This window comes from Hemiscyllium ocellatum, chromosome 33 (assembly GCF_020745735.1).
Source record: "Hemiscyllium ocellatum isolate sHemOce1 chromosome 33, sHemOce1.pat.X.cur, whole genome shotgun sequence".
Taxonomy (NCBI): Eukaryota; Metazoa; Chordata; class Chondrichthyes; order Orectolobiformes; family Hemiscylliidae; genus Hemiscyllium; species Hemiscyllium ocellatum.
The window spans coordinates 13,684,280-13,700,150 of NC_083433.1; the positions used below are offsets into that span (position 1 = coordinate 13,684,280).

General features: G+C 45.3%; 1 protein-coding gene across 1 annotated transcript in view; it reads right to left on the bottom strand.

Annotated features, from left to right (window-relative positions):
- The window catches only part of ncf4 (neutrophil cytosolic factor 4), a 77,009-nt gene that overhangs the window by 13,970 nt on the left and 47,168 nt on the right, over nucleotides 1–15,871 (bottom strand). The window contains exons 8-9 of the mRNA XM_060849130.1: nucleotides 10,560–10,708; nucleotides 2,960–3,025 (exon numbers count right to left, since the gene is read on the bottom strand). Of these exons, the coding sequence (XP_060705113.1) occupies nucleotides 2,960–3,025; nucleotides 10,560–10,708 (215 nt within the window). The remainder of the gene's footprint in view (nucleotides 1–2,959; nucleotides 3,026–10,559; nucleotides 10,709–15,871) is intronic.

Here is a 15,871-nt window from a genome sequence, read left to right on the forward strand (position 1 = left end):
GTGCAATTGAGCCTTCATTCTTTACACTGATGAGTACGCCATTCAGCCCATCGAGCTAGCTCCACCATTCAGTTCAAGGGATCTAACTCAATGCCCCGTCCCATGCTATCTCTATATCCATTGATGTCACTTGCCTCCAGAAACTGATCAATTTCTGTCTTAAACCTCCCCGATGACTGGGCCTCCACACACCCTCCGAAGGGGTTAATATATCCAAAGATACATTACCTTCTGATTGAAGGGATTACCCTCCACCCCCCCCTCCAGCCCCGTTCTCAGTCCTAAATGGTCTGTCCCCAGCCTCATCTTACACTCACTGGAATCTTTTTCACATCCAGTCACCTGCTGTGAGGAGATTGTATGTTTCACTGAGGTCACCCCTCATGCTTCAGAACTCTAAGGACTTAGTCTCCTCAATGCCTTGTCACTAAATAATTCCACCACCATGGAGATTTCGCTGGTTAACATGCTTTGCACTGCTTCTGTGGTTGTGCATCCTTCCTTAGGAAAGGAGACCGAAACTGTGGCTCAGTGGTTAGCACCAGAGACCTAGGTTCTATTCCAACCTCAGGCAACAGTCTTGCACATTGTCCCCGTGTCTGTGTGGGTTTGCTTCAGGTGCTCTGGTTTCCTCCCATGCTTGAAAGCTGTGCAGGTTAGGTGAATTGGCCATGGGAAATTGTCCTATAGTGTCCAGGGACGTGCAAGCTTGGTGGGTTAGTCATAGGAAATGCAGGGTTATGGGGATAGGGTGGGAAGGGGTGGAATACTCTTTGGAGGGTCATTGCAGTCTCAATTGGCTGAACGGTCCCTTTCTGTGCTTTAGGGACTCCATAATTCTATGATTTTGGTATCATCACTGATGACTATTGTGCATTCCACCATGATTTGTTTCAGCTGTACAGGACAATGGTTTGGCCCCTTTTGGAATACTACATTCAAGTCTGGCCTCCCTGTGATAGGAAGGATGTTGAGAAACTTGAAAAGGTTCAGGAAAAACTTTACAAGAATGTTGCCTGGGTTGGAGGGTTTGTGTTGGTGGGAGTGGCTGGATACGCTGGAGCTATTTTCCCTGGAGTGTCGGAGGCTGAAGGGTGATCTTAGGGAGGTTTATAAAATCATGAGGGACAGGGATAGGGTGAATAGCCAAGGCCTTTTCCCCATGGTAGTGGAGTCCAAAACTAGAGGGCATAGGTTTAAGGGGCTAGATTTCAAAGGGATGAAAGGAACAGCTTTTTCACATTGACGGTCGTGCATGTATGAAACAAGCTGCCAGAGGAAGTGGTGGAGTTTGGTACAATGACATCATTTAAAAGGCATCTGGGTACGTGAATTGGAAGAATTGAGAGAGAAAATGCTGGCTAATGGGCGAAGATTTATTTACGATATCTGGAGTCAGAATTAACACGTTGAACCGAAGGTTCTGTTTCTGTGCAGCTCTGTGACCCTATCTGCTCCCAACTACTGGAATCGGGTATCGCTCCAGACCTGTCTGTTTTCTAGCACGCGATGTAGCTGAGCTCTATCCTGGGTAAGGAGAGCTCCCTCCTCTCTAAGTGTGCGCCTGGAACCCAGGCTTCCTGGCCCAGAGGAAAGGGACACTTCCACTGTGCTACAAGAACCCTCATGTTCACTTGGCCTGTACATTCAGACCACGAGTGACATCTCACGGCCATGCAAAATCGATGCAAAATTACAAACTACTTATGAGAATTGCCTCCAACAGACATTTATGGCCCATTTCCCGCATCTGCAATGATTTTTTACTCAAAACTAACATCCATGGATATTGAATTTCTGGTAATATAGCTTTGATTTCTCTCCAAGTGTGCTCTCTGCAGCGCCCTGGAGATTAATCTTGAATTCTTGGAAATTCCAAGAACCATTCTGCAGAGTTGACAAGCCTAAGCTGTAAAATCGCTATAAAAGTAATCAACTCATTGTGCTTCAAGGAAGCAACAAAGAATATCTTCTTTCATTGGGTGCCACATGCAATGGCTGGAAACACCGATACCCAATGCAAAAAACTAGATGGATTATACCCAAAAGGCTAGAAATCAAATGGGAGCTCCCCCTGTTTGACCCACCCTTCACCTTTGGTTTTGGGGACATTGGGGAATGGATAGGGAACCACTTCAAGGTGACTGCCTCTAGCTGGGAGAGGTACCATTGTTGCTGGGCAAATCCCATGCCCTGGCAACCAATTAAAGTAATCGGCACAGGGAAGTCTTCAGCTCGGGAAAAGCTCACCATCATAATCGAACTGAGGTCAACCAAGAAGTGAAGGCAAGGGAAGAAACATAGAAAATAGGATTAGGCCATTCGGCCCCTCAGGCCTGCTTTGCATTCCATATGATCATGGCTGACCATCCCACTTAACCCCGTTCCCACATTCTCACTATACCCTTAGATCCCTTTCGGCTAAGGACTATATCTAACTCCTATTCAATGTTTTGGCCTGACAAAGTCTTTTCCCTGGGTTGGGAGGGAGTCCAGAACTAGGGCGCATAGGTTTAGGGTGAGAGGGGAGAGATATAAAAGGGATGTAAGGGGCAACTTTTTCATGCAGAGTGTGGTACGTGTATGGAGAGAGCTGAAGTGGTGGAGGCTGGTACAATTACAACATTTAAGAGGCATTTGGAAGGTATATATGAATCAGAAGGGTTTGGAGGGATATGGGCCAGGGGCTGGCAGGTGGGACTAGGTTGGGTTGGGATATCTGGTCAGCATGGATGAGTTGGACTGAAGGGTCTGTTTCTGTGCTGTACATCTCTATGACTCTAACCCCTTTCTGTGGCAGAGAATTCCATGAGCTCTCCACTCCCTGGTTGAAGACATTTCTCCTCTTCACAATCCTCAATGGCCTACCCACATCCTTCGACTGTGACCAAACTAATTCCAAAATGACTATTAAAAAGGAGAATATTCAGCATTGACTTTTGACCTGTATAGTTAATACCTCATTAAGGACAGAAGTTCTGTGTAGTCTGGTTGTACAGGAACACCCTCCTTCAGAGTTACATCCCTGCAAGAGGAAAAACGATATAGTAAGAAGCTGAAAAACGATTTGAGGATTTTATAACTATTTTACTATTACAGTCATTGTCAAATACTCCATTTTCACCAGGATGTTGCCAGTTATGGGGAGAGACTGGACAAACTGGGATTGTTTATCCTGGAGTGGAGGAGATTGAAGGAGGATCTGTGTACAACATTACGAGAGGCAAAGACAGAGTAAATTGTGAGAATCTCTTCCCCATGGCAGGCCATATGGCATACATTTAAAGTTAGATGCAAGCAGTTGAGAGGAGATCTGAGGAAAGTCTTTTTCACCCAGAGGGTGGTAGGTATGTGGAACATGCTGTCTGAGCGGGTGGTGGAAGCAGACACTCCCGCAACATTCGAAAACCCAAAGAAACCCAAACATACATCTGGATGAGCACTTAAAACGCAGGGTCAGAGCAGGCTATGGACCAGATGAGATAAATAGGATTAATGCAATTTGGTGTTTAGTAGTTGGCAGACAAGATGGGCCGAAGGGCCTGTTTCTATGCTGTATGTCTCTCTATGAACCTATAATTACTGCCCCACATTTACAAAACAGATTACATATTAATTTCGGACTTCACTGTTTTCATCTGACTGTCCTGAGATTCTTCCTCAAGAAGTCACATGACTCCAGGTTATAGTCCAATAAACTTATTTGAAATCAGGTGAACTGACGAAGGAGCAGCGCTCCGCAAGCATGTGATTTCAAATAAACCTATTGGACTGTAAGCTGGTGTCATGTGACTTCTGACCTTGTCACCCGAGTTCAACACCGGCACCTCCACATCATGGCCTCCCCAAGAGGCCTGAGGCCTTAATATGCAACCGCATAACCCTGGGTCTACTCTTGGCTCAGTGTATTCACATTCACTGTCAACAGGAATCACAAATGTCTCAAACAGAAGTGAAGCTTTTTGAGGTCAAAGCGAAAGAAAAAGACAAAACTGGGGCTTTTAAGAAACACGTTGATACGTTAGTTAAACACAATCTTTTTCTCAGTCACTAACAGCTGGAGTTCTTCATTGTTGGTCTGAGATGCCAAAAAGATACTTCAAACATTCAGAGGCCCCAGGCCTACTCTGAATTTCCTGTAAGACCATGCCAACACTTAGCTTTGCTCCTGGCTGCCACAAACCAACCCATGATTCTCATGAAACATTAGGGAGTATAAAGCATCAGTGTCGCCCAACAGATATCAGTCTGCCAGCTGTCAGTTGGCATGAGCAAGGGTTATTCCCATGTCCCCCCCCAAACCTTGGCCCTCAGAGCAGGGAGGGCAGCCAATGTACACTTGTATTGATTACCCTGAGGCAGGTTGTCAATGCAACTTGAAAAACAAAACAAGTCCTGCCTTAAACTCCTGCCTGGAAAGTGCTATGGAACTCTTAAATCAAGTGGCCTTTCTTTACCTTAGGTGTAAGTAATGTTGCAGGCTTATAGCCATCCCCCCCCTCAATTCTCGCTCGTTTTCTTAATATTTGTTCATGGGCTGTGGTCATTGTTGGCTAGGTCACCATTTATTGCCCCACCCTAATTAGTAACAATCATTAATGGGGGTCTGGAGTCACACGTAGGCCTGGGTAAGGATGCCAGTTTTTTTAATGGAAGAACAGAAAGGGTTTAATGATAATCGATAGTTGCCATTAGACCAGCTCTTATTCCATATTTTTTTGAATTCAAATGTCACCAACAACCATAGTGAGATTCAAATCCATGCTCCCCAGGAATTGGACTGGGGTTCTGGATTACACCTCCTCCTACTGCCCCCTTGACCAGGACCCAACCTCCCACTACCAAAGCATTATCTCCCAGACCATCCATAACCTCATCACCTCAGGGGATCTCCCATCCACCGCCTCCAACCTCACAGTCCCACAACCCCGCACCGCCCGTTTCTACCTCCTGTCCAAAATCCACAAACCTGACTGCCCCGGCCGACCCATTGTCTCAGCCTGCTCCTACCCCACCGAACTCATCACTGCATACCTCGACACGGTCCTGTTCCCCTTAGTCCAAGAACTCCCCACTTACGTTCGGGACACCACCCATGCCCTCCACCTCCCCAATGCCTTATCTTCACCATGGACATCCAGTCCCTGTACACCTCCATCCCTCACCACGAAGGCCTTAAAGCCCTCTGCTTCATCCTTTCCCACCAAACCAATCAGTACCCTTCCACTGACACCCTCCTTCGACTGACTGAACTGGTCCTCACCCAGAACAACTTCTTTTTCCAATTGTCCCACCTCCTCCAAACCAAAGGAGTAGCCATGGGCACCCGCATGGGCCCCAGCTATGCCTGCCTCTTCGTTGGATATGTGGAACAGTCCATCTTCCGCAGCTATACTGGCATCACCCTCCCACCTTTTCCTCCGCTACATCGATGACTGTATCGGCATTACGTCATGCTCCCATGAGGAGGTTGAACAGTTCATCCACTTTACTAACACCTTCCACCCCGACCTCAAATTTACCTGGACCGTCTCAGACTCCTCCCTCCCCTTCCGAGACCTCTCCATTTCTATCTCGGGTGACCGACTCAACACGGATGTTTACTATAAACCGACTGACTCCCACAGCTACTTAGATTACACCTCCTCCCACCCTGCCCCCTGTAAAAACACCATCCCATATTCCCAATTCCTTTGCCTCCGCCGCATCTGCTCCCAGGAGGACCAATTCCAATACCGAACAACCCAGATGGCCTCCTTCTTCAAAGACCGCAATTTCCCCTCAGACATGGTTGACGATGCCCTCCACCGCATCTCCTCTACTTCCCACTCCTCCACCCTTGAACCCCGCCCCTCCAATCGCCACCAGGACAGAACCCCACTGGTCCTCACCTACCACCCCACCAACCTCCAGATACATCGTATCATCCTTCGTCATTTCTGCCATCTCCAAACAGACCCCACCACCAGGGATATATTTCCCTCCCCTCCCCTATCAGTGTTCTGGAAAGACCACTCCCTCTGTGATTCCCTCGTCAGGTCCACCCCCCCCACACCAATCCAACCTCCACTGGCGGCACCTTCCCCTGCAACCGCAAGAAATGCAAAACTTGCGCCCACACTTCCCCCCCACAATTCACTCCAAGGCCCCAAGGGATCCTTCCATATCCATCACAAATTCACCTGCACCTCCACACACATCATTTACTGCATCCGCTGCACCTGATGTGGCTTCCTCTACATTGGGGAGACAGACCGCCTACTTGCGGAACGTTTCAGAGTACACCTCTGGGACACCTGCACTAACTAACCCAACCGTCCCGTGGCTGAACACTTTAACTCCCCCTCCCACTCCGCCAAGGACATGCAGGTCCTTGGCCTCCTCCATCGCCAGACCATGGCAACACGACGCTTGGAGGAAGAGCGCCTCATCTTCCACCTAGGAACCCGCCAACCACAAGGGATGAATGCAGATTTCTCCAGCTTCTTTATTTCCCCTCCCCCCACCTTATCTCAGTCCCAACCCTCGGACTCAGCTCTGCCTTCTTGACCTGCAATCTTCTTCCCGACCTCTGCGCCCCCAACCTCTCTCCAGCCTATCACCCTCACCTTAACCTCCTTCCACCTATCGTATTCCTAACACCACTCCCCCAAGTCCCTCCTCCCTGCCTTTTATCTTAGCCTGCTTGGCAACACCCTCCTCATTCCTGAAGAAGGGCTTATGCCCGAAACGTCGATTCTCCTGCTCCTTGGATGCTGCCTGACCTGCTGTGCTTTTCCAGCAACACATTTTTCAGTTCTGGATTACTGGCCCCGTCACACTGCCTGCCCTCATTATCAAGGGGAGGGGAGGACATGGATACAAACATCAAAGTTAACTTCTCTCATTCCTACCATCGCTAGGATCAAATAATTTACTACAGACTTCCTGGTCTTTAAAATGCAGCTTCATACCACATCAGTCCAGATAACATGTGACTTACGGCTGGAGTCATTTGAGATCAGTGCAGGCCCCAGAATATTATAATAGAATCCCTGCAGTGTGGATACAGACCCTTTGGGCCAGCAAGTACACATAGACCCTCCGAAGAGTAACCCACCTACACCCATCCCCCTACACTATTATCCTATATTTACCCCTGATAAATGTATCTAAACTACATATCCCTGAACACTATGAGCAATTTAGCATGGACAATTCACCTAACCTACACATCTCTGAACACTATGAGCAATTTAGCATGGACAATTCACCTAACCTACACATCTCTGAACACTATGGGCAATTTAGCGTGGACAATTCACCTAACCTACACATCTCTGAATACTATGGGCAATTTCGCATGGACAATTCACCTAACCTACACATCTCTGAACACTATGGGCAATTTAGCATGGCCAGTTCACCTAACCTACACACCTGTGGATTGTGACAGAAAACTGGAGCACCCAGAGGAAACCCACACAGGCAGTCACCCGAGGCTAGAATCAAACCCAGGTCCCTCGCACTAAGAAGCAACAGTGCTAACCACTGAGCCACCCTGCTGCAAAGGTCAACAAAAATTGCAGCTTTTAAACTGCAGTTAAAAGGTTGTTGGAAACCACCTGCCTTTGCCTTCAATAATAAAGTGATAAAGTGATAATAAAGTGACAGCTCATTCAAGGCACTTCAAGTGTGAAGAAGTGGCTCTGATCACCAGAATGATTTCTGGGAGGAAGGATTTTTGCAAACAAGATTAGATTCCAAGACCTGGGATCATCCTTCCTGCAGCAAAGAGAGGCGTTTTGATCATGGCGGACAAATTCTTGATAGGTTGAGGCAAGATGAAGAAGTGCTGGGAGAATAGATGTAAGGGTTTGGGGAAGAAATATGAGGGAGTTGGAGACGTTCTATACAGCGGGTGGTAACGATTTGGAATCTGATGTCTACAGGCTGACGAAAATGGTGAATGATTTCAAAAGAAAATTGCAAAGGCATTTGATGGAAAGGAATTAAGAAGCATGGGGATAACGTGGGAAAATAGGGCTGATTGGGTTACTTAATAAAAGCATCTATGGAATTAAGGGGCCCCACGATTCCATGGCCTAGATTTTTGCAGAGTCAGAACTCCTTAGTGACAGTCCAGCATCATAAAAAAGTATTTTTTAAATGAGAATTTGTTTGGACAGCTGGAAAGAACTGTTGACTTTGTTTGGATTGACCATCTTTACAATAACTTATTTTCTCTGTGATCACTTTTGTCAATGTCCCAATATTTATTTACACTCATTGAGGGGTATGAAGTGGTTAACACTGTTTTTATTGCAACTTTGTGGTCAGTTTTTATTTATTCATTTACAGGATGAGGGGGTCACTGGCTACGCCAGCATTTATTGTCCATCCCAGACAGCAGTTAAGTGTCAACCACATTGCTGTGGGTCTGGAGTCACTTGTAGTCTAGACCAGGTAAGGATGGAAGTTTTCCTCCCCAAAGCACATAAGTGAACCAGATGGGCTTTTCCAACAATCAACGATGGCTTCATGGTCATCACTGGATTCTTAATTCCAAATTTTCTTTTTGAACTCAAATTTCACCATCTGTCATTGACAGGATTCAAACTCTGTCCCCAGGACACTCTCTAGGTCTTTGGATGAACAGATCAGCAGTAATACCTCTCAGTCATCGCTTCCCCAACTGTTTGCTGAATAGTTCTATAGGATTATAGGAATAACTGTCTTTTCCCAAAACTGTTCATAGTTATTAGAGGGTTCATTGTGTCTATACAATATATATTCTGGGCAGACAGGTATGGATTGGCATGGATGGTGTGAGGGTTCACTGGGGTTGTGGGGAGAATGGGTTGGTGTTGATATGGTGTGGTGGTGATAAGGGCCTGTAAGGAGTGGGTGTGCTAATGAGTGGTGAGACTAACATTCTTTAATGAAACTGGGATAAAGCCCTAAAGAATGAAGACAGGCTTTTCCATGAGTGTTCTGTGGCTCTTGATTGTGTCTACCTTCAATTTACTTCTGGTGGGGGAGGGGGGCGGCAGTGGTCAGTGGATCCATCCTCATGCCATACCTGTGCCTCAGAGTGTTGAGAGTTTGGTGCTGGAAAAGGACAGCAGGTCAGGCAGCTTCCGAGGAGACGGGCTTATGCCCAAAACATCGACTCCCCTGCTCCTCGGATGTTGCCTGACCTGCTGTGTTTTTCCAGCACCACACTCTCAACCCTGACCTCCAGCATCTGCAGTCCTCACTTTCTCCCTGCGCCTCAGAGTGCAAGGTGAGCAGTTTGGAAATTCAGGTGTTCTATTTTTGGGTTGTTGGAGATGGACGAGCTAGAAGACCATGGAATTTCCACTCAAACTATCATATTGGTATTGAAAATCCAGGCCTATGACTCTATAAGACCATAAGACCATAAGACATAGGAGTGGAAGGAAGGCCATTCGGCCCATCGAGTCCACTCCACCATTCAATCATGGCTGATGGGCATTTCAACTCCACTGACCAGCATTCTCCCCATAGCCCTTAATTCCTCGTGACGTCAAGAATCTATCAATCTCTGCCTTGAAGGCATTTAGCATCCCGGCCTCCACTGCACTCTGCGGCAATGAATTCCACAGGCCCACCACTCTCTAGCTGAAGAAATGTCTCCGCATTTCTGTTCTGAACTGACCCCCTCTAATTCTAAGGCTGTGTCCACGGGTCCTAGTCTCCTCACCTAACGGAAACAATTTCCTAGCGTCTACCCTTTCCAAGCCATGTATTATCTTGTAAGTTTCTATTAAGTCTTCCCTTAATCTTCTAAACTCCAATGAATACAATCCCTGGATCCTCAGCTGTTCCTCGTATGTTAGACCAACCATTCCAGGGATCATCTGTGTGAATCTTCGCTGGACATGTTCCAGTGCCAGTATGTCCTTCCTGAGGTGTGGGGACCAAAACTGGACACAATACTCCAAATGGGGCCTAACCAGAGTTTTATAAAGTCTCAGTAGCACAACGGTGCTTTTATATTCCAACTCTTTGGAGATAAATGACAACATTGCATTCGCTTTCTTAATCACAGACTCAACCTGCATGTTTATCTTTAGAGAATTCTCGACTAGCACTCCCAGATCCCTTTGTGCTTTGGCTTTACGAATTTTCTCACTGTTTAGAAAGTAGTCCATGCTTGTATTCTTTTTTCCAAAGTGCAAAACCTGGCATTTGCTCACGTTGAATTCCATCAGCCATTTCCTGGACCACTCTCCCAACCTGTCTAGATCCTTCTGCAGCCTCCCCACTTCCTCAGTACTACCTGCCTGTCCACCTAACTTCGTATCATCGGCAAACTTGGCTAGAATGCCCCCAGTCTCTTCATCCAGATCATTAATATATAATGTGAACAGCTGCGGCCCCAACACTGAACCCTGCGGGACACCACTTGTCACCGGCTGTCATTCCAAAAAAGAACCTTTTATCCCAACTTTCTATATTACCCAAGCTACTTTGTTCTTTGAGACAATTTACAGAATGAAATATCTACTACTTGTTGTTTTATTTTCTTATGCCAACATCACGTAACCACATACCTGATCTTAGAGCACTGGATATCGTGGTAGATGCATCGGAACCTGTGAGAATCTGTGAGTCGTCTTTTCGAGTCAGTTCCTTCCGATAAATCTTGAATGATCCTCACAAAACACTGGGGGAAGATCCCAGTGTAGTTATTCAGCATGCCCTAATTTCAGAAGGCAGATGGGAGAAAAACATTAAAAGAATCAGACAGGCAAACAAAGAGAACAGCCGTTACACAAGGACCTCAGCATGGAAGCGGGGAAAAGAAGAAATAAATGAACAAGCTAAAGAAAAGAGGAATGGAGAAAAGCAGGTGAAAACAGAATTGCTGAGGCATCTATGGTTCCAGTCCCAAGCTCAAAATATGGGGTCGGCCATTTTGGATTGAGATAAGACCATAAGACACAGGAGCAGAAATTAGGCCATTCAGCCCATTGAGTCTGCTCTGCCATTCAGTCATGGCTGATAAACTTCTCAACCCCATTCTCCCGCTTTCTTCCCATAACCCTTGATCCCCTTGACGATCAAGAACTTATCTATCTCAGTCTTAAATGCACTCAATGACCTGGCCTCCACAGCCTTCAGTGGCAATGAATTCCATTGAGTCACCACTCTCTGGCTGAAGACGTTTCTCCTTATCTCCATTCCAAAGGTCTTCCCTTTTACTCTAAGTCTATGTCCTTGGGTCCTAGTCTCTCCTACCAATGAAAACATCTTCCTAACATAAAGAAGTATGTTTAAATACACAGGGTTGTGAAACTTTGGAATGTTCTATGCCACAGAGCTGCCAATGCTCAACCTTTAAATAAGCTATAGATCCACAGATGTTTGGGATCTAAGATAATTTTCTTTCTTTTATTCTTTCATGCGATGTGGGTGTGGCTAGCACGACCAGCCTTTACTGCCCATTCCTAATCATCCTTGAACATCATGGCTGGCCCATTCCTGAGGTCAGTTTATGGGTCAAGTACATTGGTGTGGACCTAGAGTCACATGGAGACCAGGCTGGTTAAGGATGACAGATTTCCCTCCATAAAGGACATTAGTGAACCAGATGGGTTTTTACATCAGCTGTTATGGCTACCATTACTGAAATTAGCTTTATATTCCAAAGGTCTGAAGTGAACTTGGATTCGACTTGGATTTGAACCCATGGCCCAGCTGTGTTAGCCTTGGTTTCTGGATTGCTAACCCAGTGACATTACCACAACCGCCACCCTATTCCTTCTAAGGATTAGGGAATTGTGAAATATGGGGATAATTTAGGAAGACCAAGTTAAGGTGGATTGACCACGATCATATTAAATGGTACAGCATATTGAAAAGGCTGAGTGGTCTGCCTCTGGCCTTATTTCTGATGATGTAATGTTCTTGGGAGAAAGAAAACATACATTGTCCTTGGATTGTGTAGAATTTGAGCATTGGTTAAAACAAAAAACAAAATTTTTCATCAGAATAGCATTGCAAAGAAGTCAAATCTTGAAGGGAACAATAATTTATATTGATTGAGAAAATGTGAATGGTCAGCAAGTCAACTCTGATTGCCGTGAGGAATCCAACTCAAAATGTGGCTCCTTTAAGCTTGCTAGAAACTCCATATATTCATAGACAGTGGCCTCTCCTCTGTAGACAAAAAGAACATCTCCAGGCATTGTGTCTTTTGTGGATTAAACAAAAACATGGCAGCAGTAGCTCCCTTGTCCAACCATTCAGAATCAACTAACCAAACCAATTTTCCCTCTACCGCTCCTCTGCAGCCTTTACGAGCCTGACACTGTCACCTTGATGCTATGGAACAAGATCCAACAACGATAACCTCAAGACTCAACCACCTCTACCTGGCCACTGAGTTGGAGATGGTGCGGATGGAACAATGGACCGATGGGCACTTTCACAAACACAGATTTACACAGTGAACTTAAACAGATATATTTTCAGAATATACTGAATGTGACATAATTCTATGATTGATGTTTTGCTTTTATTGGTATCTGGGGGTTGTGTTCATTTCCAAGTGTTAAAATGTAAACGTGGTATGGAAAATAGTTTGGGTTACTGTCCATAAATAAGGTACGGCTCAAATTTGCTTAATATTCTGTTTCATGTTCTTTAAATACTTAGTGGATACCATTCAACAACTTGCTGAGCCTTCTCTTATTATAAACAAAGTGGAAGGGGATCACTCTGTGGTTTGGTAGATTGTTTGTTATTTCTGTAACATAGTTGGGTCGGCTTTAGCTTTGCAATAAACCTGTTATTATAACTGGGAGTTACCATATTTGAACACACAATCCATATATTATTTTTTCTTTGCCAAATACAAAGCCTTCTCCTGTCAATGTCAGTTCTTACACTGAAACACATCTGCTGGCCACATTCGTTCAATGCAGCTGGGCACCATCTGGCCACAATAAAATACAACCAGCTTGTCAAAATATACCTTTGTAATCTTCTGAAACAAGTGGGATTTCGAAGGTCATTGAAGGACAAGGCATTGGAGCAATGGCAATCCAGAGCCAAATGAAGAAAGTAAAGACTTGGTGAGGAATTAACAAAGAAGAATAAGGAAGTGACCCTCTTCTGTTACAGATACAGGCGAGTCCCCAACTTGCAGCCGGTTTCCATTCTGGAGTCTGTTTGCAAGTCGAGTTGTCCGCAGGTCAGAACACAATGTAAGACAATACAAAATAAACACTGGAAGGACTGCGGATGCTGTAAATCAGAAACAAAAACAGAAATTGCTAGAACGGACAGGGTCACCAGAGCCGAAACGTTAACTGATTTCTTTCCACAGCTGCTACCAGGGCTTTTCTGTTCTGGTAGGACAATATGAAATAGCTGTTTGTTAGTACAGGAAACGATGTATGTGGGATCTTTAAAGTAACGCCGCTGCATGATGTTGCATTCATAAGTTTGAGCATTCATAAGTTGCATGTTTGTAAGTAGTGGGATCCCCCCCGTATAGTTTCTCAGTAGGAAAATAGAGCAAGATTTGGGTTCATCAAAATCCTGCCGTCTTTTTCTGGATACACACAGTTCAGCTCACTCGTTATTGCTGAACTACACACTGATTCCCAAACCATTAACACCCTCAGTTTTTAAATTCTCGTCTTTGTGTTCAAATCCCTCTATGGCCTTGCTCCTCTCAATCTCTCTTCTCTCTTCTGGCCATGTACCCCTTCAATATCTCTGTACGTCTCCAATTCTGACCTCTTGTCCATCACTGCACAGAGGGAAGACCAGTAATATTTGGGAATGAATGTACCCGTCATACTGGAGCTCCATTCTCCAGTGGACAGGATGAGTTGAAACAGGAAATCTCATACACTGGTTTTACTGCTTTTTCCTGCTGGGTACTTTTAATTATTTGCAGCCTTGCCTTAAGCTGTTGAGTGCGTCAACTCTACAACTTCCTCTCTAAACACGGTGGCACAGTGGTTAGCACTGCTGCCTCACAGCACCAGAGACCTGGGTTCAATTCCCGACTCAGGCGACTGACTGTGTGGAGTTTGCACGTTCTCCCCGTGTCTGCGTGGGTTTCCTCCGGGTGCTCCGGTTTCCTCCCACAGTCACAAAGATGTGCGGGTCAGGTGAATTGGCCATGCTAAATTGCCCGTAGTGTTAGGTAAGGGGTAAATGTAAGGGTATGGGTGGGTTGCGCTTCGGCGGGTCGGTGTGGACTTGTTGGGCCGAAGGGCCTGTTTCCACACTGTAAGTCTAATCTAATCTAAACCTCTCCATTTCACCTCTCTCCTTTAAGACACTCCTTCAAACCTACCTCCCTGGCCAGGCTTTTCATCACCTGTTCTGATACCTCCATACGAGACTGAGTGTCAAATTGTGCTCCGTAACATGCGTTGACACATTTTGTTGCATTAAAGGTGCTATATAAATACAGGCAATTTGTTATCTCTTGCAGCATCCACTTTGCTTTTGTTTTTAATCTCTGGGGCCTGGGTCTTGGCTAGAGTGGGTCTGTTTACATCAGGGATCAATACAGAGATAACACTAGTTTCTACATGCGCGACACATTCTGTTTAAAGTGTTTTAAAATGTCTGCTCTATGCTTTAGGTCTGGCTTCCAACTCGTGTCAGAAACATCAACAATCCTTTTATGTTTCTCTGAGTCCACATCCAAGCTTAACTAATCAAGCACTAGCAGCATAGATCAGTTACCAGACTCATGTAATCAAAGCCAGAGTAACTCAACGCTACAGTATCCTCCTTCCTGTGAGGTTTTACTGTTCTTCCTTTACTGTGCATGGGGCTGTCACTCAAGTACAATAGAAGTTGCTCAGGATTCTGGAATGGAAATGGACAACTTCTCTAGCACTCAGCAAGTTCAAGATTTCTGTCCTGCAATAACATAGTTTATTTAGAAACCACCCAATTAGAGCCATCAATTTGTACATCTCATAAGTTATGCATTCTTGTCAAATATGAATGAAAGGTAAGGTCTTGATTTGTGAAGTCTGTGAAAACCTTTTACCAATGTTCATGGTACAACTCTGCACCTTATGGGACAGACACCAGGTATTTAAGAGAGTTTCATTCTTACTGCATTGCTTTCTGACAACTGCACATTACATGTCATAAGAAAACAGAAGTGACTCATACCAGACCTCCACTCTGCATCTGTCCTTTAGAGTCATACAGCATGGAAACAGACCCTTCACTCCATCTAGTCCATGCCGACCATAATCCCAAACTCAACTGGTCCCACCTACCTGCACTCGGCCCATATCCCTCCAAACATTTCCTATTCATGTACTTATCCCAAGGTATTTTAAATGTTGGAACTGCACCCACACCCACCCCAGGGAAGGCAATGACTTAGTGGTATTATCACTGGGCGGTGAATCCAGAGACCCAAATAATGTTCTGGGGATCTAGTTTCAAACCCTGCCATGGATTTAATTAAACAAACAAATTCTAGAGTTAAGAATCTAATGATGATCATGAACCCCATCTGGTTTGCTAATGCCCTTTAGGGAAGGAAACTGCCAGTCTTGCCTACATGTGACAGAAGACCCACAGCAATGTAGTTGACTCTCAAGTGCCCTCTGGGAATAAATGATGGCTTAGCCAGTGATGCACACCCCTGAACAAATTTTAAAAACATCCTCAGGGAGGTCATTCCACACACGAATGACCCCAAATGTAAAAAACGTTGGCCCTCATGTCTTTTTTAAACGTTTCTCCTCTCACCTTAAATATATTCCCCAGTTTCAAAATCTCCCACCTTGGGAAAAGACCCTTGTCATTCACCTTAGTACACCCCTCATGGTCTTATAAACCGCCATAAGGTCACCTCTCAATGCTCCAG